The sequence below is a fragment of the Sciurus carolinensis genome, chromosome 2 (genome assembly GCF_902686445.1).
Source record: "Sciurus carolinensis chromosome 2, mSciCar1.2, whole genome shotgun sequence".
Taxonomy (NCBI): Eukaryota; Metazoa; Chordata; class Mammalia; order Rodentia; family Sciuridae; genus Sciurus; species Sciurus carolinensis.
In genome coordinates, this window is record NC_062214.1 from 24,794,702 (window position 1) to 24,820,648 (window position 25,947).

At 38.7% G+C, this 25,947-nt stretch overlaps 1 protein-coding gene across 1 annotated transcript in view; it reads right to left on the minus strand.

The window, feature by feature from the left end:
• Asxl1 (ASXL transcriptional regulator 1) overlaps positions 1-25,947 on the minus strand; it is a 75,433-nt gene that overhangs the window by 5,061 nt on the left and 44,425 nt on the right. Inside the window, 9 exon segments of the mRNA XM_047539654.1 lie at positions 289-922; positions 1,647-1,752; positions 3,049-3,145; positions 3,242-3,405; positions 4,644-4,796; positions 5,271-5,300; positions 5,303-5,363; positions 5,928-6,025; positions 6,096-6,216. Of these exon segments, the coding sequence (XP_047395610.1) occupies positions 289-922; positions 1,647-1,752; positions 3,049-3,145; positions 3,242-3,405; positions 4,644-4,796; positions 5,271-5,300; positions 5,303-5,363; positions 5,928-6,025; positions 6,096-6,216 (1,464 nt within the window).

Here is a 25,947-nt window from a genome sequence, read left to right on the forward strand (position 1 = left end):
TGAGCCACTACAGCAAAGAGCCTAATGCTCTCTAATACACAATTAAAAACCCAAAGGATTTGATTCTTTGATAGGGTAAACAAGTGAGGAAGGAAAGAGCTGCCTCTCCCAACACCACCTCCACCCTCATGTCAGTCTCACGAAAAGCTCTCTTGTGGAAGGCTCTGAGTTCTCCCATAATTCAGGTCAGGGCCCCAAGACCTCTGTCCCTTGAAAGGGGCTCTATAACCTCATGACCCTCCAAGAAAACCAGGTACTAGGGTCACCAGGAATCAAACAGTCTCCTACCCGGATGGGCGGGACTTTGGGCTCCTCTTTAGTGGGCTGTGGCTTTTCGGTGTGAACACTTTCAATTGTGTTACGAAAGGACTGACGATCTTCAAGCCGGGGCTTCTTTTCGGGAAAGGACGCAGAGGCTGCCTGCTCAAAGGATTTCCTCTTCTGATCCTTGGGTTCCTGATCCGCAGTGTCCTGAGGCAAGCTTGGAATTCTATCTGGAGATGCAGAGGCACGTACCAAGTTGTCTGGCTCAGTCTGAATTCGGGAAGCCACAGGTTCACCTGGACTTTCAGGATCCTCTGGGCCAGGTGCTACAGAGGACACACCTGGCAGCAGGGGACTGCTCACCCCTGCTGAGTCTGTCTTAGCCTCCCTGTCCGTGGAAAGAGGGATATCAAGTGCCACAGAGTTTGCATCCTTAGCAACACCTGTTTGTTCTTGCTCCTGTTTTTTGTACAGATTCCTTCTGGCTCTGGTTCGGAGATCTGGTCGAGAGCGTTTCTTAAAATGCCCATCCAGTTGTCGGGTGGCTGGACCACGCTGTGGTCGCACTGATTCCCTTGGGACACGCAAGCCACTCTTGATGTTGGCCTCCTCCTGGCCCACATTCTGCTGTAATGACTCCTCTTTGGTCAAACCCAATCTGCAAAACAAACTCACACCATCAGTTATACGTCAGAAAGGGCAGGTGTCTTATTTCTATGCATAATGGGCACTCAGATACACAAAATAAATCTGCATGGTGCATAACACAACCATAGAACAACACATGTTCTGCTTCACTGTGAATGGCATTAAGCTAAATGACTTGAGTCACTGCAATCTCCACATTCTTGTCCAAGACAGAAGTACATACCATAGCTTTTCCTTAGTATCCATGGGAAACTGGTTTCAGGACCCCCTAGACATCAAAATCCACAGATCCTCAAGTCCCATATATAAATGGCATAGTATTTGCATATAATCCATACACAACTTCCCATATACTTTATTTTGTGTGTATATGGGTACTGGAAATCAAACCCAGAGCCCTGGGTATGTTGGACACATGCTAGACAAGTGTTCCACTACGGAGTTTCACACCCACCTCATCTCCCGATTACTTATAATACCTAATACAACACAAATGCTATGTAAATAGTAATGCTATGTAAATAAAGTTTTACTTAGGGAATAATGACAAAGAAAAATATCTGTACATGTTCAGTACAGATGCAATTGGTTTTCCCAGATATTTTCGAGTCATGGTTGGTTGAGTCTCAAAGCAGAACCCATGGATTCAAATGGCTGGCTGAATTTTGAAACCAAATGCCTCTACCCCCTCACACACCCACACTAGTCAGCAATCATATCACCAAGTGCCTTACTTCTGTCCATAGTAGTCTTCAAAGAACTTTTCTTTCCATTGTTCTACCTTCTTTTCCTTCTCCATTTCCTGTCGTATTCTGACTTGCATCTCATGAGTAAATTCGCCTAGAGAGAGAGATTTTTCTAATGAGTACATTCAGAATATGATGTCTGTCCTACAGTCAAGTCTTCTTTAAAACCAGGAGCTTTAAAAGGACATGCAGCCAGGTGTGGTGGTGCACACCTGTAATCCCAGCAGCTTGGGAGGCTGAGGCAGGAAGATCACAAGTTCAAAGCCAGCCTCAGCAAGTTAGTGAGGCCTGAAGCAACCTAATGAGATTCTACCTCTAAATAAATAAATAAATAAATAAATAAATAAATAAATAGGGCTGGGGATGTGGATCAGGAGTTGAACACCCCTAGGTTCAATTCCCAGTAAACCGGCCCCCTTCAAAATAAAAGACATGCTCCTATCTCCTCCAGTGGCTTTCACATCATGTTTTTACACAAAATTATTATAGCAGACTGCTTATCCCTGGAAAGGGCAGCTAGCAATGATGCTCCCTGGCTGACAGGTGGGAGCTTGGATTTCAAGAGTTCCCTTCATCCTGTGAACCACTCACTGGCCTAAAATGTTGATGCCAACAATATGGTTTATGCTAAACACGCCACTGTCAAGTATCTAGGTATGTGCTCAGCAGTGGCTTCCTACACAATCAGCCTCCAATATAAATCCTGGACACTGAAGCTTTAATGCGCTTCCCTGGTAGACACTTTACAGGGTTGGCATAGCCTCTCTGGGAGAGTTCAGTCATTCTGCCTGACACCACGGAGAGGACCTCAGATCTCACGCCCTGCTTGCCCTGCACCCAGGTGCCTTCTCCCTTTGCTGATTGTGCATTGTACTCTTTGTGCTGTAAATAAATCATAACCCTGGGTATAACCATATATACAGCCCTGCCAGCAGTTATCAAACCTAGGGGTGGCGTGGGGTCCCCAACACATTCCCCAGGTAGCTTCCCCACAAAAGTAAAGACAAGCTAATATTTACTCCAAGTAACTACTGTCCCCAAAAACAGCACGGTGGGCCTCGTCAGGGTGTGCTTTATCCATCCAGATAATGCCACGATTACTGGAAGGAACAGTCATGCAGGGCTTTAAAATTAAGGAGATACAGATGGATATACAGACACAAGACAGTGGAGGCCAAATGTCTTGTGATTTTTTCAAAGCAGTCTGGCACAGTAGCATCCATTACACTTATTAATAACTGGGAAAAGTCTGCTCTCAACTGAATATCCCTTGAGAAAAAAATACTGGTGAAAAATAAGTATTTGGGCTTACAACACCAGGAGACATGCAGCACTGCAGAGCACCGCAGAGGGAAGACACACCTCCAGCCCTGAGGCGCAGCCGACTTACCATCAGCCAGGCGATCCCGCCAGCTCTGAGCCGCGTGGGTGAAAAACTCATTATTGAGTGCGCTGCTGCTGAGGCGCAACAGGCCATCTGTCCCCACCTAAGAGGAACCAGGGAGAAAAAACAATAAGTAAGGAAACTTTAAAGAGAACAGAAGCCCACCTAGACAGGTCAAGAGAAGGCTGCACATCCGCACCTGTCTGTCCACTTCGGGCAGGAGGAAGAGGAGCTGCTGCTGGAAGTGTGATGGCAGGGCATGGAAGGTCCGAGAGTTTATCAGGGCACGGAGGTTGGTGTTGACAAGAATGGACCCAGGTGTCTCAAAATCTATCTCTTCCCCTCTGTTGCGCTTCATTTGACCTGTGATTTTTGATGCAAGAAGAAGCAAGGTACAGATTTTCAGTTTCTGAAAGCCAAAAAAGCTAATAAAGCAAATAGCAACTCATGGAAAAACTCTGGTGGCAGCACCCAAGCCACCCGGAACTGTGTTCTGTACACAATCTGCTCAATCATTCAGTCCATCCTAACCCATACGTTACAACTGCTCTTCCCAGGTTACTGTCGTTGCCATCGACCCTAAGAGAACACGTGGGCTTGCCTCCCCTCGGACAACACTCTGTACCGTGCTGTATCACAGCCTGAAGAGGACACTCTTCCCACGGAAAACCAGGCAGGGGCAGGCTCTGAGCTTCCCTCCGAGGCTGCAGAACGGGCTCCACAAAGCCCAACTGGAGAAAGGATGGAAGTTGTCTAAAAGCAAATCTAGTTAGTGTACTACAGAAGGTTCCTGTGAATGAGGTATAATCTCCAGGCAGTAATGCACCAATGGTTGGTTGTTCAATGCCAACTGAAATAAATGTCAGTTAACTCTCAGAAGCCTAAGCAAATGCTACTTTTATGGGGGGGTGGGGGGAGCGCTGCAAATGGAGACCTGTGAGACCATAGATTGAGCACTGCTGAAGAGTTGGAAAAGCAGTAAGACAACAAACCTCGTTTGTCTGTGGGCAGTGGTTTATTCTAATTTTCAGAACCCAAGGTTAATCTTCTAAATGGTTTCATGTGGCCCATAATAAATACATCCTGAGATAGCAAACAGCTTACTAGCACGGAGGACAGCCCAACTATGGGTGAGAGGTGCACAATGCAGCACTGCTAAATTTGTGTGCATCCCCAAAATTCAACACATGCTTCCACTCAATACACTGACTGGGTTATAAAAGAGCAGAGTCTGATAGACTACAGACGTTGCGAGCAAGTGTGGCAGGATGCTAGAGAGAGAAGAAAACAGACGTGGGATCTGCCTGAGAAGCTCAGAAGCAATTCTCACTCACTGCAACACTGATGAAGTACCACGGCAGGCACAGGCCCGCCCTACAGGGACAGCAAAGAGCAATGTGGCACCATCTATGCCCACAAGGAGTTCACTCAGTCTAGCAGAGATCCATTTGTGAAATAACCAAAGACAAGGTAAAAACAAAACAGAGGGCCACCCCAAGAAGTAAAAATAAACTGGAAAAGGAACTGGACAGAAGACACCATCTTCTCACTAGGCCTGCAGGGCCCCTTACAGGCAGAGAAATGAGTGCCAAGCCACTCACCTGTGGCCGGCTTCCGGAAGCCTCTCAGGAGCGGGGCAGGGTCCCGGGCGACCTCGGCCTGGCCACGAATAGCAGCGCTGCCCAGGGCCAGAGAGCCGCTGCTGCTGCTGGACGGGCTGCCGCTCTCGCCATCGGCGTGGCGGCCCGAGAACCCTGAAGGCACAGCATTCCACTGGTCAAAAGCATCACACGCGGCGCCCGTGGCTCTCAGACAAGCTTACTTCTCCCAGTTCTCCCTGACATGCCGCCAGAAATACTGGGGTGCTTCCATCTCCCAGCCCTGGGCTGACAATCATCACCTCATGGTCTGGCTTTAAAGTTATCACCTTAAAAAGGCCAAACCGCAACCTGCATTTGTACAGCACCACACCTTTTACAAAACACTGGCACAATCCTTCATCGGATGCTCACGACTGCCCTGGGAGGCAAAGAAGAGGGCACACGGCAGAGCCCAGCACTAGGACCTATGGCAGGCCGCACCACACAGCATGCTGAGAGGGTGGGTCTCCCAGCTCTTGCTCAACAGCTCTACTGACACCACACTGCTAGGTCAGAGACTGCTGATAGAGGGAGGCCAGGTCCCGAGGACCTGAAGAGAAAGCACCACAGTCACAAGTCTACACATACCTGATGCAGATTCCACGTGGGCCCCGTTACCTTCAGAGGAGTCAGCACAACCCGAGGCAGCATCACCCCAGCCTTTTTCTTCTGTTTGTTTCCCTGTATTCCCAGAGGCGACAGAAACAGAGGCTGCGTCATCGCAGAGCCACAGCAGCACCCTCCTTGACCCCATCCTCCCCACTCTCTTGTAAACGTGTGACTAGATCTGCCAGGTAATGCCGTCGACAGCACTGATGAACGTTCCTGAGCTGTGTGGGGGTCACTGTGCCACCCTAAGCTAAAGGGAATGTAGGTGTAACCCCATTTTACAGATAAGGAACCTGTCCACAGCTAGTAAGTGGCAAGCTGTCCAACAAACAGCCAACTCCCAAGCTCATGCTCTCAGCACTGCACTATACTCCTCCCTGGAGGGTCACATGCATATCACAAAAAGGAAGGAGTTACCCAGACATGTAAATACAAAGAAAAGAAAAAAACCACTCTGCTCTCAGACCTAAGGATCCGTTTTCCCATGGCCCACTTTTAAATGATACTAAGAGGAGATGACCACATTCATTTTTTTCCCTCTTTAACCATGATCACAGCCACTGCAGGAGGAAGAAGCATGCGGACTGTGCCTGAATTCATTCTTTTCCCAGCCTGGTCACCAACTCTCCTTCCTACCTGTGAGGAAGCTCTATAGCTGTCCCTGGGATTGGGAAGGGGCCGACTCTGAGATTCTGTAGAACAGGATGCATTCGAAGATGTTTCGTCCAGAGACACTGGAGAAGAACATAAAGGTGAGTTCTGAGATGCTACCTGGGACTCTCCCCGCGTCTTGCTGGCACTTACCATCGTTTTCACCACTCACAGTGCTGGCTTCATTAGACCCACAGCTCTCCACATCGGCCGAGTCCTCTGGCTCCTCTCCCTCCACTGCAGCTGGATTTCGAGACCACTGCAGAGCATCCTTCTGTGACAGCAAGTTACAATTTAGATGAACAAACCCCTATAAATTCTACAAGCACAGTAGTCAATTCCTAAATTTGTATGCTTTTGAAGAAGAGAAATTTGATTTTTTTTAATTGAATCCAAAGTCTAATGTGCTAAGTCAAGTGCTCTACCACTGAGCTATATCCCCAGCCCAGGTGACTTAGAATATTGGTAAGTTCCTATCCCTTTCTAATTAGCTTTTGCAACAAAGTCGTTTATTAACAAAAATTTTTTTAAATTGTTTAAGTTAGATATACCCCCAGGCATGGTGGCGCACACCTGTAATTCCATGACTTGGGAGGTTAAGGCAGGAGAACCTCAAGTTCAAAGCCTTAGCAAGACCCTGTCTCAAAATAAAAAGTAAAAGGGGCTGGGAATGTGGGGACATGGTTCAGTGATAAAGTACCCCCAAGTTTAATCCCCGGTACCAAAAAGAAAAAGTTAGATATACTTCTGCATTCAATCATTCATTACACAATATTTTAAGTCAACATTTGTAAAGCATCTCCCATAAGCTACCCATACTAGTTCCTAGGGTGGGGTGTAAGGAAAAGGAACACCTACCATCAAGGAGCTCATGTGAATAGAGAGAAAAGAAAATGGATTACAATACAAAAGGGCAACAATAGAGGTATACACATAGAGCTGGGGTGGACCAGAAGAATTTTAAGAAAGGGAACATGGGGGTAAAGAACATGAGTAAGGATCAGAGAGGCAAGGCTTCCAAGGGGATGCGATTCTTGAGCTATTTTAAAAGAAGTTTGTTACTAGGCAAACAGGTTGGTCATGGGGAAACAAAAATATTTTGTGAAAAAAATATTTGAACCCAGAAAACTAAATTTCAGTAGGGGTGTAGGGAAATGGATACATTATGGCTAAAGAAGATAGCAAGAGGGCAGATGATTAGACAATGTGTGAAGGACTGAGATCTGGATTATTCTGGAGGCTCCAAAGGGTATTGACTTGGGAATGAGTTTTAGGAAGTCTGAAGGTAGGAAGAGAAGCTATTTTTCCTATGAAAAATACAAGATATACCAAATTAAGACAGTGAAAACACAGTGGAGTGTAGAAGAGAGATCTACCCTATATTCATCTTCCCCAAAGTTTCCTTGAATGGTTTCAGAACTGAACTCCACCTAAGGACTCTCCTAAGGAGAACTCAGGAGCTGCCTCACACCTCAAATCTAGGAAGAAGCTGGTCAGGACATAGCTCAGTGGCAGAGTGCTTGCCTAGCATACTTGAGGAGCCTGGGTTTGATTACAAGCACGGAAAAATAAATAAATCTATTAAGGAGCATGAACAAATACTAGGAGCTAGAGAACAAAGAAGAGATAAGGTGAGACAAGAGGAGGTGAGTGTGGTCCATCATAAGGGTATGTGTAAAAGAGTAGATAAAAATCATGATTCTACCTCTTAACATTCCATAAATTTAAAAAAGGAACTCACAACAATCTAACATCAATTTCATGGGTCCCTTGATTCACTTTTCATCAACTTATTTTTGTCAATTTTAAGGTAAAATCATGCTGTTTTAAATTAATAAAAAGAAAAAAAGCTTTTTTAGATCTTTCTCTCTTTTCCCTATTGGCCATAACTGCTCCTTATAATCAAAAGCTAAGGAATAATTTTAGTATAAATTTTATAATTATGTTGTTGATTGGCATGATAAAAAATTAATCTCTTGGGTAAATAAAGATAACATGCTCATTAATGAATAAAACAGATCTATTACACTGGCAAACTTGACCCCAAATCTCCAGTTCTGGGAAATGTATGAGAAAATCATACAGGTAGTACTGGTGAAGGTGAAAATAGTATCAAAAGGTTCATACACTGCCAGTGGAAGAATAAACCAGCAAACAAATCTAAAGAACATACTGGTTGAACACCGCTATCCCAAAATGCTTGGGACCATTAGTGCTTTGGGTTTGGCATTTTTTTTCAAATTTTGGAATACTTGCATACATTAATGTTATAAAGCTTGGGTCTGGTACCCAAGTCTAATCATAAAATTATCTGTTTCACATACAGTTATACACCCAGAGTGAAGTAATTCATGCAATATTTTTAGTGTTACTGCATTTTAACTTCAACCCATCACTTGAGGTCAGGTATGGAATTTTCCATGCATCATCACATTAACAAAGTTTTGGATTTTGGATTAGGGATTGCTCAACTATACCTTTAACCCAATAACATCATTTTTTTTTCTTTTTTTTTTGTTGTAAACAAATGGGATACATGTTGTTTCTCTGTTTGTACATAGAGTAAAGGCATACCATTTGTGTAATCATAAATTACATAGGGTAAGTGGTTGATTCATTCTGTTACCAATAACTCATTTTTAAGAAATAAAAAAGCATTAACTCTTAGAGAAAATTAACAATTTAACTGTATTAAAATTAAGACCTTGTACTCATCAAAAAGATTCTATTAGTGGGTGAAAAGGTCAAGAGATGGAGCATATACTTTCAACTCACATAACCAATAAAAACCTATATCTAGACTACATAACTCTGTTAGAAAAAGGCAACCCAGAATAAAAACAAAAGATGTGAATTAGGTATTACAAAAGAGAGCATATCCAAATGGTCAAAAGACACACACAAAGATACATAACCCCACTACCAATAAGTAAAACATGAAATCATGCAAATTAAAACCACAATGAGGGGGTGGAGATGTAGCCAAGTAGCAAGTGCTAATGAGGATATGGAGCAGGACACTGAAAACTGAGCCAACCACTTGAGAATATACCGTGACATTATTTACTGTGACAAATGAAGATTAAAAATCTCCTTATAACCCAGCAATGTCACTCCTAGTCACGGAGTTCCTAGAAAAATACATGTATACATATAAGAAAGCACAACCAGAATGATCACAATAGCATCTCTAACTTGGACAGTAACACCAAAGTAGCCATCAATGGTAGAATCAATAAATGGTAGTACATTCATTAAATGATGAGATAAAGTTTTTTTTTTTTTTTAATGAATGAACTATAGTTACCCACAACAACATGGATGGGTCTTAATAAAATACTGAAAGAAGACAGAAGAGAATGCACATTACAATGATTCCTTTTAAAAACAAAACAAAACAAAAGTAGGCAAAACAACAGTGTTAGGAATGTAGACACAGGTAGTAAACAAGAAAGAAAAGAACTTCCATAAAATCAGGACAATAGTTACCTCTGGGGGGAAGAGGCACACAAGAGGGTTTCCGGTTATTTCCATGTTCTATATCTTAACCCAAGTGGCAACATTTCATTGAGCTTAACTTTTGTGTCCTATGTGTTTTATCATATTACACTTCTATAATAAAAAGGTCTGAAATCCAAAAATAAAGTATTTTCATCAATGAAATACTTCATAGGTACATGGTCATTAAAAATAAGCTATAGAATATTTAATGACAGGAGAAATGTTTCTGATATAACCAGTGAATCAGCAGGTTAATGCCTATAGTATGATTCCATCATTTTTCCCCAATGAAATTTGTGTCAATGTGTTGGTTTAGAAAAAAAGACCAGAGAAATAGTGGAAGTGTCAGTCAGTACCATCTTTAGGTGGTAGAGTTGTAAGTGGCTTAGCTCCTTTTAAATTTGGGATATAGTCTATAATTAACATAAATAAAATGTGATCAAGAAATTTTACTGGGCACAGTGGTGTGCCTATAATCCTGTCAATCCAGGAAACAGGTAAGAGGACTGAGAACTGAGCATAAAGAGGGAGGGAAAGGAGGAGGGAAGGAGGGAAGGAGGGGGGAAGGAAGGAAGGAAGGAAGGAAGGAAGGAAGGAAGCAAGCAAGCAAGCAACAAAAAATTATGGTTGTGGCTCTGTGGTAGAGACGCCTCGCCTAGCATGTATGAAGCACTGGGTTTGATCCTCAGCACCGCATAAAAAAATAAAGCTATTGTGTCCATCTATAACTAAAAATTCAAGAAAATTACAGAAAAGATGCAAGAACAAAACAATACAAAGAACATTCACCATAAACTTTTTCCCCATATTCACTTATTGTTAACTAAATAAATGTCTTTAAAATACACCAAAGAGCTGGGGATATAGCTCAGTTGGTAAAGTGCTTACCTTGCAAGCACAAGGCCCTGGGTTCAATCTCCAGCACCGCAAAAAAATAAAATAAAATAAAATAAAATACACCAAAGTATATTAGTAAAGGCAACTGGGAAAGAGGCTAATGATGAGGAAAAAAAGGAAACTATCTGTTAATCAGTAAAAGAGGCTAATGATGAGAAAAAGGAAACTATCAGTATTCTTAAGTTGAACATTTTAAAACATAAAAGGCACTGTGAATAAAACTTAAAGTGATGAAGTTTAAACTGCCCAAGATTAGATTCTCAAATAAAAAGTTAAGCAAAATCTTGGGAATTCTTGTCCTTTCTTCATGGGTCTGATAAGCCTTTTCTGAGCAAAAACAGGTATTATCTCTAAGAAGGCTGATAAATTCAAATTATTAAAAACTGAGAACACGCCAATCCTTCCTAGCCAGCTCAAATTCCTAACCAAAGCATAATAAAAAGAATCAAGAAGGGATCAGAGAGTCAAGAGTGTCATAATTTCCAAATGGCATAATTTATCTAGACTGAAGCCGCAAGAGATTCAGATCTACTAAGAGAATTCAATCAGGTTATTAGATTCAAGATCACAGTTAAAGACCGAGTGATCCTAACATTAACAATAATATCATCAACAAGGAAAGAATTTATAACAACAAAGAACATAAAATTTTCAGGGATAATTCTACACACACAAAAATACAATCAATTAATGAAGAAAATTTAAAGCTTTGAGAAAGCTTTAAAACCTAAATAATGGAGAGCTACACCAAGCTCTTAAGATGATTCAACAATGTAAAGATATCAACACTCTCCTCAAAGTTGTTTGTAAACTAAATGCAATTCCAATAAAAGTCTATTTTTTATAAAACTTGATTCTACATGGAAAAGCAAAGGGCCCCAAACAGTCAAGATATTCTTGAAGAACAAGATGAGAGGATGTGCTTTTTAAAAGCTCTAGTAATTAGATGAGTAGACTGGTGGTTGCTAGGGACTAGAAGGAGAAGAGAATGGGAGATAATTCTGCTAAAGAGTATGGGGTTTCTTTTTGGGGTGATGTGAATGTTCTAGAATTAGATCACAATGATGATTGCATAACTTTATGAATATACTAAAGCCACTGAACTGCACATTTTTAAAGGGCAAACTGCATGCTCTGTGAATTGCATCCCAATAAAACTGGATAAAAATGGTTTATAAATTTAACAGTTTTAAAAACAATGAACTTAATAAAAATTTACAAACAAAACACACACATACCCACATTTATTATGTACAGAAAATTTATAGATCCAAAGTCAAAATTCAGCTTTGAAACTGAAGATAATGTTGTTTTAATCCTGTTACATAAATCCTAAGAAAGAATTAAAACGAGTAAAGCAACCTCCATATATACTTGAGAAAAGGTTTCGCCATGCTTTAAAAATATTTGGTATAAAAAAGATCTATTGAATTTGAAATCCACTTGCATTCTCACAAGTCACTTCAATATTACATCTGTCAAAGAAAGAAAAAGAAGAGCTATTATTTTAAAAATGAATACACTCTAAGAAGAAATTTTCGGAGTTCTCATTAATGATAAGAGAAGAGTTTTATCAACCAGAAATAAAACAAATTCTCATCTGTGATTTGCCATCCACATCTGCAAGCAAACTTTCCAGTTGATGGTGAACAAACACTCATAATCCCCCACCTTAAAACCCTTGGGGGGGGGGTCTAGGTGTGTTTAGATTTTGTTTCTTGAATTTTAGAATGCTAATATAGTACATACATATTAATGCCACCAACAACCCATAATCAAACACATTAATATTTTTAAATAAATACATACACATATCAAGTAAAATAGGCTAAAAGTAGCCTTGTCAATCTACAAAGTTCTGTCATCCCCTAAATGAGTTTAGATAGGTCAGCTTTTGCTGCCAAACAAGTTACCAAAAAAAAATTCAGTATTTAAGATATTCTGGATTTGAAGTTGTTTGGGCCTGCATCACAAAAGACTAATCATTTAAAAAATAGAAAAATTATATATACACATTTCAAGCAAAAAAAAACTGATAGGATCCTAAGAAAGGGCATGTTTTTGCAATGAAATTTTTCAAAGGAGCTGGAGGTTTTATAATTCCATTTTCTCATCATAGTGATAATGTAAATAAATTCAATTAAATGTTTTCAATGAGCCCCAAAGAGAGAGCTTGCAAACCACTTCCATTTGTCCCAAGCATGCCAATGCCACAATATGAAAAGGTAGAAAACATTTCACTGGAGAAATTCGCACACATTGGACACAAGAAGACTACAAGTAAAAAGATAACTATTGTAAAAAGCAATGTTTATAACAATGTAAAACTAAAAATAACCTGTAATAGGAGACTGGATAATAAACAAGGTATACTGATATGATACACTATTAAATAGTTAAAGATAATAAAAAATATATTTGTATAGACAAGTAGACCATTGCTGCTGGGAAGGAACAAGGGCCTTAGGCTTGGGGGTGGCAGGTGGGGATAGAGGGGAGAGGGTTGGTGTGGGACCTAGGGCATTTTCCACTTTCTCTGCATATAGGCTGGAGCTTCCATATTTAAACATGGCAAATAAATACTGCTTCTTTGTATGCTCCTGAAGCTTCATTAAAATGACTACAAGGATAAACATACCAAGACAAGGAGAAATGGGGAGGAAAAAGGCAGATCGGGGATGTAAACAGAAATCTGGAAGATGGATAACAGGCAGGTTAAGTAAGTGACTCTGCAAGGGAAAGAAAGCTAAAGTCTAAGGCTGCAGAGGAAAAAGCCACTAATAGCAAGTCAGTGAGAACTGTGAAAAACAAGAAGGGACAGGGACTAGAGGGTACCAGGAACCACTGCAGCAAAGGTGAGGTATGGGGGTGAACAAACATAGGAGAACTATTTCAAGTCTACACAGTTAAGACTTTTCAGGTCACTGCGCTATCCCCAGTCAGGTGATATCCTTCTCCAGTTCCAGAGGAAAACAGAAAATCTATATTCTGGTTAGACTGAACCAAGGAGGTTCTGGATAGAAGACCCCAAGCACAGCTCAAAGGAGTGAGAGATAGAGCCACACTATAAACAGAGCAGGAAGTTAAAGGCCACATATGAAATGATGATAAAACCAGTTCCCTTTCCCAGAATAGTTCCCAAAACTCCCCAGAAAGTAGCAACCTTAGGAACCCAACCTCGACCTACTTCTAACTGGCTGGCAAAAGATGAGAGGAATTCCTCTTCCTGGAAAAAGTGACAGGCTTACAAGCGAACACCTTCAGAAACAGGTAAGTGGGGGTTCTGCATCCAAAGGTATGTCACAGTCAACACACAGTACCCACAGGACAGAACCTGTTGGTCCTCTAAAATGGCCTCCCAAGGACTGCCAGATATCTGAGCACAGTGTTAGATGGAAGATAACTCAAACAAAATCAGGAACTGAAAGAAAGAGATAAATATCACAATAAATGTACTCAAAGAGCACCAAAACAAGTATGGAGAACTATTAAAAAAAAAAAAAAAAAAAAAAAAAAAAACACTTTTGTGCAAACATATGAATCTGCCAGAAGCTAAAAAAAATACCAGAAACAACGAATAGGTTCTCTCTCAGAGAACTGACTAAAAAGAAGGAAAAGGAAAAAAAAAAGGCTCCATCCACATCCAACAAATGAAAGGTCCAGAAAGAGAAAACTGAAAGGACGGAAATGGTGTCAGAAATTCTCCCCAAATGAAAAGACCTCAGTTTCAGGTTTCATAAAGCAAAAAGTCCAGCATAATGAATGAAAAAAACCCATTCTACAAGCCCACATCATGAAATTTCAAAATACAAGAGAAAGAGATCTAAAAATCATCCAGAATGACATCACACTTCTCTAAAGCAATTTTGGAGAATGTAACAGAGTAACATTATCTGGACTTCTGAGCCAAACCACCAACAGTGTGGAACACAGACTAAAGACATGTGAAGTATCACGTGATTTACTTTACGGTGCATCTATCCTCAAGAAGTAACTGTACTCAAATCTGCTCCACATAAATGTATTACAGAAAGTATACATAAGCAAAGAACAACAAAAAAATGAGAGTTTCATGAGATCTAGGAAAGACAAGGTAAAACAGGAGAAAGGTGAAAAAATTTCCAAGGTGAGGATGAAGGAAGCCTCAGGAAAACAGCTATGGGCAGGATAACCAATGGGCCCCAGTTGGCCTGGGATTTTCCAGGGTTAGTATGAATGTCTATCCCTCAAGGAATTGTAGTCTGGGCAACCAGGCTGACTGATCACTCTACAAACAGTCCATACTGGGAGCAGAAGAAAGGCCAGCCCTAACACCAAACATTCAGAAAGAAGAATGAAATCAGTGTGATGGCCATATCAAGTGGAATTTCACAGCTGTCAACAGCACTGGGCTTCATCTCTTCTCTTTGTAACCTATTTTGTTTTTTATTCCCCATATTTATTATTTATTTCAAAGTGTGTGAGACAGCATAGTTATCAAAGTCAAACCCATAAAAGGTTATAAGGTGCCCCCCATTCCCTCCCATCCTATCTCCCTCTTCCAATTCTTTACTCTATGCTTCTCCATTCCCTGTTAGGCAACTAACCTCATTAGTCTCTAGTTTACCTTGTGTTTCTTTGTGCACAAATGATTATACACAATTTATTTCTCTTCATCTTTAAGACAAAAAAAATTTTTGAATGCCACAGATAGTATTTTTCACTTAATATAGAATTGAGCAAATAAGTAGATATAAAATGGATAAAAAGAGCCAGATTTCTCAATGCTGGTGTACCAAGTTACAAATATAAAAAGTTTGAACAAATCCCGCAGTAAAAGAAAAATTCAAAGTACCAATATGGCTTTTCCTCTCTCATCCCCTCATCTTCCACCATGGGATGGCAGAGTAAGAGGCCCTCACCACACACCCGCACCTTGATATTGGACCTTCTAGTCTCCAAGACCATGAGAAATAAATTTCTATTCTTCATAAGATTAAAAAAAAAAAAAATAGAAAGTACCAATATGAAAAACACATGTAAAGAGAGAAATACACATAAATTCAAACATGTATGTATGTTTGTTTGTTTATAAACTGAAAGGAACCAGAGTTCCCCATGGAAATGGCCGATTTCAGGCTGGAGCTGGGAAAATACTAGCAAAGCTCAAAGCATCATGCTGGGTCAGAGAACAGACAAGTAAAGAAGTTTACAGGAATAAGGGAACCATCAAAGGAATGTAAAAGCTAAAGTGAAGGGACTATTCTACTGGCCAACTCTGCAACATTTTGTACATTAAAGTTAATAATCGAAGTCAGGCACAGTGGCACATTTCTGTATTCCCAGAAACTCAGGAGATGCAAAAACAGGAAGTACTGCAAAAAAATTGAGTAAAATTCATGTTAATGATGATGGTAAGAGATTAGAGTTCAATAATTAGAATCCATAAATCCATGAGTAAACAAACAAGAGAAATAAGTATTCTTCTCTACTACAGACTGGCATCTAATAAATGAATGAAAGGTGGAGTAAAAATAAACCACCACTTGACAACTACCAGAGTAGTAACTATTTCAGGCAAAAGTCCTTCATAGGAGATGCTAAAACTAGTTTTAAAAAAGTTTGATACTACTTTTAAAAATTTTTTTCCAGTTGTTGATAGACCTTTATTTATTTATTTACATGTGGTGCTGAGAATCAAACCCAGTGCCTCATACCTGCTAGGCAAGGCTCTAACACTGAGTTACAACCCAGACAAAATGATACTATTTATATACTTTCAAAGTATGTTTCCATAAAATATATACCATTACTGCAGAGAAACAAGGCTGAGTGATGCTCTACCTTAATCAAGTGATTGAGGTTTTCACTATCAGATACAAAGCACTGAGGAGGACAACCATCATTTTTTATGAGGCACTCTTACCTAAAGATGTTACTGGAATCGATCATGAAAAGCATTGGACAAACCTAAATTGAAAAACTTTCTAAAAATAAACGATCTGTACTTAAAATTAAAAGTCACAAAAGACAATGTTTGTTGGAACCTTTTTAAATTAAATAAAATAAAATGGACTTGACAAACGAATATACCATATGATTCAGCATCAGATCCTCATCCAGAATTTATAATTGGCATCAGAAAATAGGTAAGATTTTATTGGGCGCGGTGGCACATGCCTCTAATCCCAGCAGCACAGGAGGCTGAAGCAGGAGGACCTCAAGTTCAAAGTCAGCCTCAGCAACTATTGAGACCTTAGGTAATTTAGCAAGACTCTGTCTCAAATGAAAAAGGGCTGGGATGTGGCTCAGTGTTTAAGTGCCCCTGGGTTCAATCCTCTGGTAGAAAAGAAAGGGGATGGGATGGAAGTGGAGGGGAGGGGAAGTGTGCAGATTAGAGAGCAAGCAGTACTAAATCAATGCTAATTTTCTTTTTTAAAAATTATACATGTTTTTAGTTGTTGATGGACCTTTATTTATTTATATGTGGTGCTGAGAATCAAACCCAGTACCACACACACGGTAGGCAAGCACTCTATCACACAACTCCAGACCCATAAATTAATGCTAATTTTCTGATACTGATTACTCCAATACAGTAAAATAACATTATATTTTTAGTAAGAATATGAAAGTAAGGAAACAATCTGCAACTTACTTCTGTAAAGAACCAAAATTAGTATGTATATAAAGAGACTGCTGTATCTTTCTCTTGATATACATATTATGTATCAAGAATGATACATATGGGCTGTGGATATAGCTCAGTAGGTAGAGTGCTTGCCTTGGAAGTACAAGGCCCTGGGTTCGATCCCCAGCACCAATAAATAAATAAATAAATAAATAAATAAAACTAAAAATACTTAATATCTCAATAAAAACTAATAAACACTAAAAAAAAAAAACCTTTAAAAACTTAAATAATAACTAGACAGAGATACCATGTTCATGAAACAGAAAAAAATAGACGTTTTCAAGATGTTAATTCTCTCTAAATCAAAATCCCAGCAGGCATTTTTTTTAAAACTATGAGTTGATTCTAAAATTTATGTAAAAATGCAAAAGACATACAACAGTCCAAACAATCTTAAAAAGAAAAAGTTGTAGGATTCACACTAATACTACCTGATTTCATGACTTAATAAAATCAAGAGAAAATGATATTTGTGTAAGGATAAAGATCAATAGAACAGCTGAGAGTACAAAAGCATCTAAACATATACTCTCAACTGATTTTTGACAAAAGAAGCAAAGCTATTCAATGGAAAGAATAAAGTCATTTCAACAAATAAAACTGAACCAGATAAACACAATCTAACTTGAACTACTACCTGAATGCACACAAAAAACTAATTTGAAATGAATCAGACCTAAATAAACAGAGCCCAAAATACAAAGCTTCCAGAAAAAAATATTCTTATGCTAATGAATGGACAAAGATGTCTAAAAACATTATATATTTACTTTGATAAAATGGACTTTTTCAAAATTGAAAACCTCTAATCAAAAGACACCTTAATAAAAATGAGAAGGGGCAGGCTACAAATTCAGAGAAAATACTTTAAACCTATATCAAACAAAGAATGTATAACCAGAGTACATGTGTATATATTTTTTACTTCTACAAATAAAAATTAAAAGGGAAAGTTAAATTTTTAAATGTGAAGTGCTAGCTGGGAGTGGTGGCGCACACGTGTAATCCCAGCAGCTCAGGAGGCTGAGGCAGGAGTTCAAAGTCAGTCTCACAAAAGACAGGTGCTAAGCAACTCAATGAGACCCTGTCTCTAAGTATAATACAAAATAGGTCTGGGGATGTGGCTCAGTGGTCGAGTACCCCTGAGTTCAATTCCTGGTATCAAAAAAAAAAAAAAGGAAGTGCTGCCATTTTCTTCCCAAAATGAGTTCTGTTAGGTGGCATAGAGCAAGGTAGGTATTCATGCAAATGTTTGGGAGTGAGGAAGTGTCTTGTAGTAAAGAACAGGAAGCCAGAGGCTGAGGGAGGCCCAGGTGTCCATATGTGAGTGTGGCCATGGTGTGGAAATCTGAGCTAGAGAAAGGTGAAATGCCCAGAAAAGGAATGACAGCAGGCAGTGTAATGAAGCCCAGTGGTGTGAGGAGGGCAGCCTGGTATGGGAGGTTAGAGGTTGAGCAGGTAAAGTGACCGATCATTTGATCATTGGTGGGGGACAAAGAGAGCAAGCCCAGCATAAGGTGTAGGAGTCCAAGAGAAGTGAAGAGGACAGCTGCATGAGAAAGGGACAGCAATAGTGATGTGAGATCAGTTACCTGAGGTGCTGGGAGGTTAAACAAGTATTATTAACTATATTAGTAGAAAACATTCTACAATTTAACTGGAAAAGTAGGAGTCAAATTTATTGTTAAAACAGGCAATTGTAAACATGAAAAAGAAGGAAACTTTAGGAAGTGAGAACACACATTCTGGGCTTTGGATTAAAGCTTGTGTTATTCATGAATAAACTATTGATTTTCAATACATTTAGCTAAAACTAGCCATAAGTATAGATAATGTAAGTGAATATATGTATACATATATAAATACACCTATATTCCTTGGCCTGAGGCACTGGGATTAGCAACATCTATAACAGCAGCAGCAAACATTATCTATAACCTAGATCTTGGCTTCTAAATAAACTCTACATTAAAAGAATCAAGGCTCATCCAAAAAATTGCTAATACTAAGGGTTAGGGCAGAAAAAGTACTAGTGAGTTTAGACCATCCTTTGCCAGATAGAAGACACCATTCCAAGAACAATAAGAATGTGCCAAAGGGACACAGAGAGCCAGACTGACAAAATTCCCACCACTCAAACGAGTGATCATTTGAACATCTAAATAAGTCATAATAATAGGGGTAGGAGTGATGTTCCATTGTAGAATATGTTCTCTGAATGTTCAAGGCCCTGGGTTCAACCTCCAGCACCAAAAGAGATGATGACCCACTACATAAAACAGATAACCCATGATTTCACACATAAATTGAAATTTAGAAGGGAGAATGAGATTATCAAAGAATTTCAAAATCCTTACCCACAAACAGTTATTAATTTAAAAGGGATAAAGAGGAGCTTTACAACAATGAAGACTGGCAGTTTCCACCTTAACCAAATGATCAAAGTAATCATTAGTAATAAGAAAAACTACAATAACGAGGCGCCTGACAGAATGCACTAAGAACACAGCATAACTTCTCTGATATACCTGACGAAGGCGCAAAAAATTAAGTTTGTGAGTTTTCTCCAAGAAAACTCAAAACGAAGAACATCATATAAAATAAATTAGTCTGAAAAAGAAAGAAAAAAAACTAGTCTGTAATCTTCAGAAGGCCATGAAAGTTGTGGTCAGACAAAAGCAGTGTTCTACAATGAAGAAGATCAAAGATATAAGACAACTACATACAACATGTAATTCCTTCAGGCATAAAAGACATTACATTGTTAGAGAGCTTGTCTAACACATATGTATGACGCACTGAGTTTGATGATCCTCAGCACCACATAAAAATAAAAAAAGGTATTATGTCCATCTACAACTAAACAAATTTTTTTAAAGACTACATAGACAATTAGCAAATTTTTTTTTCATTTTGATCAATTTCTTTAATTTTTTAAAATATTTATTCATTTTTATTTTAAACAAATGGGATACATCTTATTTCTCTGTACATGAAATAGAGGCATACCATTTGTATAATCATACATTACCTAGGATAATAGTTTTGATTCATTGTTTTTTCTCTCCCCCTTAGCAAAATTTTAATTGACGATTTTACAGTAATTATCTCAATGTAATTTCCCAAGTGTGATAACTATATTGTAGACACATAGCATATATTCATCACCTTTGAATTACTACAATGAAATACTTGAAACAGACTATTTATGAAGTAGAGAGGTTTATTTAGGCTCACAGTTCTGAAAGTTCAGGTCCAAGATGGGGAGGCCTCATTTATTTGGGCCTCTAAAGACAGACACCACATCAAGGCAGGAGTACATGTCACTTGGTTCTCACAATTTCTTTCAAGGGCACAACCCCAGTGACCCAAGGACCTCCCACAAAATCCCACCTCTTTAAGTTTCCATCACCGCCCAAAAGTGTCACCCGTAGGGACCAAGCCTTTAACATAGGACCTCTGGGTCACACTCATCCAAAACATAGCACAGCAAAATGTACTTGATTATAAAACAATAAATATTAAGGATTACAGGACTCTATAAGGGCTTAGGAAAAAGTAAGTTCTTTGTATAATAAACATCTATAACTGCTACAAAATAAATAATTTTCAAAGTGAGAATTCAAAGGAAGTTGACCAATGAGCCTATGAAAAGGTACTCATCATTATTCAAAGAAATGCAAATTTAAACTAGATATGAAGGGAAAGCATGATTTTATCAATGCAAAAAATCTGCACGTCAACATATATTCATGAAAAAACTCCGTAAACTAGAACTTCCTCAACTTGATATTGAGCATCTACAAATATCTATACTAACATACTAATGGTAAATTAATGCTTTCCACTGAAGATGGGAAATAAGGCTTAGCTGTCCATACTTGTCACTCCTATTCAACAGAGCACCTAAAATCCTTGCTAGCAAAATCAGGCAAGAAAGGAAAATAAGAGGAATATAAATTTGAAAGGAAATATAAAAATGGAACTATTTACAGATGATATGATGGTCTACATATAAACCCCCCCAAATCAAGGAGGAAAACACAGAATAATTGAGTTTATTAAAGGCACATGACAGAGGTCAAAATACAAAAATCAATAAAGTCTATAAGACAGCAATCAATAAGAAACCAAATTTAAAAGCACAAAATGATCAACAATCATTTCCTAAAAATCACTAAGGACAGACCTAAAGAAACATGTATGGAACGAGTATGCTAAAATTATAAAATGCTGATGAAAATCTATCAAAGACAACCTAAGTAAATGAAAAGACATATTATGTCCACAGACTGGAAAACAACACAGTCAAAATGTCAATTTTCCCCAAACTAATCAACTGGTTAAATGCTAAATCCCAGCCAAAAAAAAAAAAAAAAAACCAAAGTAATTATTTTAGTAGTGCCAGAGATTGAACCCAAGGTCCTGCACATGCTAGACAAGAGTACTACCTACCATTGAGCTACATACCCAAACCTTATTATTTTGAGGCAGGGTCTTGTCTGGAACTTGCAATACTCCCACCTTGGTCTCCCAAATAGCTAGGATTATAGGCATTATGAGCATGCACCACTGTGCCGGGTCCAGTGTAATCATTTTGCAGATAAGATGATTCTAGGGCTGTGGTTGCAGCTCAGGGGCAGAGTGCTTGCCGAACATGTGTGAGGCACTGGGTTCAATTCTCACCACCACAACTAAATAAATAACCAAGTTCATCAACAATTAAAAATATATATATACATATATTTTTTAAAAAGATGACTCTAAAATTTAGACGCAAAAGCAAAGTAATTAGAACAGCTAAAATGATTTTTTTTTTTTTTTTTTTTTTTTGCGGTACTGGGGATCGAACTCAGGGCCTTGTGCTTGTGAGGCAAGCACTCTACCAGCTGAGCTATCTCCCCAGCCCGCTAAAATGATTTTTAAAAAATAAGAATAAAATTGAAGGAATCAACTACCTATTTGGGAACTGACTTTGGCCATACTACAGGATACAAGACAGTGTGTAGGGTATTGATAGAGGAAAGACATATAAATGCATGGGGCAGAATGGAGTTTCTGGAGTTTCTATAAGAGAATCTTCACAAAGTATGGTAAACTGATTTTTTTGGATACGGGATACTGAACTCAGGGGTGGCTTAACCACTAAGCCACATCCCCAACCCTTTATATTTTGTATTTTGAGACAGAGTCTCACTAAGTTGCTAAGGGCCTCGCTAAATTGCTGAGTCTGGCTTTGAACTCACAATCCTCCTGCCTCAGCCTCCCCAGTTGCTGAGATTACAGGCATACACCACCATGCCTGGTGGCAAACTAATTTTTGATAGAGATGAAAAGGCAATTCAGTAGTGTAAAAATAGTCTTTTCCAACAAATGGGACAACTGGTCATCCCTAAGCAAATACTATGAACACTGATAAAACCCTGCATCTAAAAAAAAATTAATTCTGAGATCACAGATCAAATAGAAAACAAAACTTTTAGAGAAAAACACAAGAGAAAATTTTGAGACCTTGAGTTAGGCAAAAAGTTCTAAGAACACCAAAGGAGTGGCAGGGAAGCACCCTATAAAATACAATTTTTGAACTGATAAATTAGAATTCAAAATTAACATCTTTTGCTCTGTGAAAGACACTGCACAAAATGAAAAGTCACAGATAAGGAGAAGCTATCTAAAAATCACATATATAATTCAACAAAGAACTTGTATCTAGAATACATTTAATAATAAGATAATCCAATCAGTAAATGAAGTTGAATATGGTGGTACACATCTGTAAAAGCTACCCAGGAGGCTGAGGCAGGAGAATCACAAGTTTGAGACCAGCTTTGGCAACTCAGCAAGACAAGGTCTCAGAATAATACACAAAAAGGGCCAGGGATACAGCTCAGTGGTAGAACATCCCTGGGTTTAATCCCCAGTCCTGGGGAAAAAAATAAAAAAAGAATGACATGAACATAAACTACACCAGAGGTTCCAATGAAATGGGATAGAGATATAGTACATGAAAAGATATTCAACATCAGTAGCCCTTAGTGGAAAGGCAAATTAAAGGATTGCTGAAATACTAATATGCCTCTACTAAAAAGCAGCAAAGAGCAGGCAGGAAAAAATACTGACAATACCAGGTGCTGCTGATAGGAAAGAACAACTGGATTTCCCATCATTGCTAGTGGAAATGAAACTAATCTGGAAAACAATGTAGTTGTAAAAGTATTTTCAATAAACAAATGTTTATAGTGGTTTGATTTGTAACAGTCCCAAACTAGGAGCAACTCATATGTTCTTCAATGGAAAAATAAGCTGTTATGCCCAGGAATGGAATACTAGAATCAGCAATAAATGAAAAAATGTTAATACACACAATTCGGACAGATCACAAAGATATGCTAAGTAAAAAAAAAAAGCCAATCTCAAAAGGCAACATATCATTGTATTTATGTGACATTCTGGAAAGGATAAAATTATAGTGAAAACATTAAAATTAATGCAATCAGTAGTTGCCAGGGTCAGGAGGGTGGTACAAAGGCATTTCATCAAAACAATGCAAATTCTTTATCCTGATTGAGGTAATAATTATATGAAATTTATCATGTGTACTAACAGCACCCCACTCCACCCCAAAAAAGAGTGCATGTAAAAATGTAAAACAGGCATGGAGTTTAGCCAAGAGTACTGTACCAACATCAACTTTCTACTTTGATAATTATACTATGACTCTCTAAGATGTTACCATGGAGAAAGCTGAGTAAAAGATACACACAGAAATAGTGAATTATTTTCACAACTTTCAGTAAGTCTTAAAAAATACGTATTTCTGATTGGAGAATATCATGCTAAGTGAGATAAGCCAATCTCAAAAAACCAAAGGATGAATGATCTCGCTGATAAGCGGATGGTGACACATAATGGGGGGTGGGAGGGGGACAAGAATGGAGGAAGGAGGGACTGCATAGAGGGAAAAGAGGGGTGGGGGGGGAATGAAAAAATAACAGAATGAATCAAACACCATTACCCTATGTAAATGTATGATTACACAAATGGTATGCCTTTACTTCATGTACAAACAGAAACAACATGTATCCCATTTGTTTACAATAAAAATAAATTTAAAGATATTATTTATTTCTGGAAAAACATACAGCAGGGACCAGATTTACCCTCCCACCTCAAACATCAGAAAACATGAAACCGTTATCAACACAATGCATATCAGGTAATGAGAAACAATGAAACAACTGAGAGGGAAAACAAAAGACAAAATTGCCAATATTAGTTTCTAGGACACCGTGTGGAGGATGCAGAACCCTTATGGAGGCTGTTGGGCTGAGCTGAAAAGACAGAGATGGGAGCACAGAAGACCAAGGCGGCTAGAATTTGCACACAGAACAGCACACCAGAGAGAAGTGCAGAAAGTTACAAAGGCAGTCTCTCAAGTATGCAGCTGTTCAGCCCAGGAGCATGATCAAACTAGCTAACATGCAGGCAGAGGAGACCACCACCTAAAAGAATTAGCAAACAGTGTCAATTCCCTACACAGAACCTCAAATAGTGCTATTCTTATTCCACACCCTGGAATTCTCAAGAATAACCTCAAGATTCACAAAACAATCCATAGTCTTTAAGGGGAAAAAAATCAGACCTTAGCTAAATAGTATACTGTTCTTGGTTAACAAATCCTACAAACAAAACCTGAATCAAACAGTTTCCAAGTAAGTAAACTGTCAATCAACCACAAGCACAGAACATGAAGAAAACTATCTCAAAGCATATTATAATCAAATTGCTTTAAACCAGTAATAAAATCAAGAGAAGTCACCAGAAAAAGGAGTGGGGAAGGTATGCTAAACACAGAACAAAGATAAGGATGACAGCAGATTTTTTCTTAGAAATAAGATGAATGAGAAGACACTGGTACAACATCTTTAAAATCTGAAAGAAAATAATAACAACTGTATATTTTTAATCCAGCAAATGTATCTTTCAACAACATAGCCCCCATTTACATGAAATATTCAGAACAAGCAAAACCACAGAAACAGAAAGCAAACTGGTGTTTGTCAGAAGCTGAAGGAAGGAAATTAACAGAAAATGCCTAAGGAACTTTTTGAGAGTAAAGAAAATGTTTGGGAATTAGAGTTGGTTACATATTATGAATGTACCAAATGTCACTTCACCGTTGACTTTTTTAAAATTATTTTTATGTTATGTGCATTTCACCTCAATTTCCTTCTTTCAAGTACTGGAGGCTGAACCCAGGGTACTCTAAACACTGAGCTCCATACAGTCCTTTGCTTTTTGACAGCACTGGGAGTGGAACCCAGGAAGCCCTTTTCATTTTGAGAAAAGGACTTATTTCTGTGTGTGTGTGTGATTTTTTTAGTTGTTGATGAACCTTTAGTTTATTCATTTATTCATATGCCATGCTGAGACTCAAACCCAATGCCTCACATGCTAGGGAAGTGCTCTACCACTGAGCCACAACCCCAGCCAAGGTCTTGTTAATTGCCCAGGATAACCTCAAACTTGCCATCCTCTGGCATCACTTACTGGGATTACAAGCGTGTTCCATCATACTCAGTTTCCATTTTATACCTCTCAACATGAATGAATTTTAAATGTATTTTTGTTTAGTGAAAGAAAAGGCTACAAAGTAGTAACTTTAGAAAAAACAGTTTTGACTGGATACTATAAGGTCATAAACAAAAAGATCTATATAAAAATACTGTGCTATAATTGATAAAATTGCTTCATATCTAAAGAGACAACTAAATGCAATAAAATACAACAGTAGAAAAACTGATGAAATCTGGGCTGAGGTTGTGGCTCAGAGGTATAGCACTTGCCTAGCATGTGTGAGGCACTGGGTTCGATTCTCAGCACTGCATATAAACAAATAAAGTAAAGGTCCATCAACAAAAGAAAAATATTTTT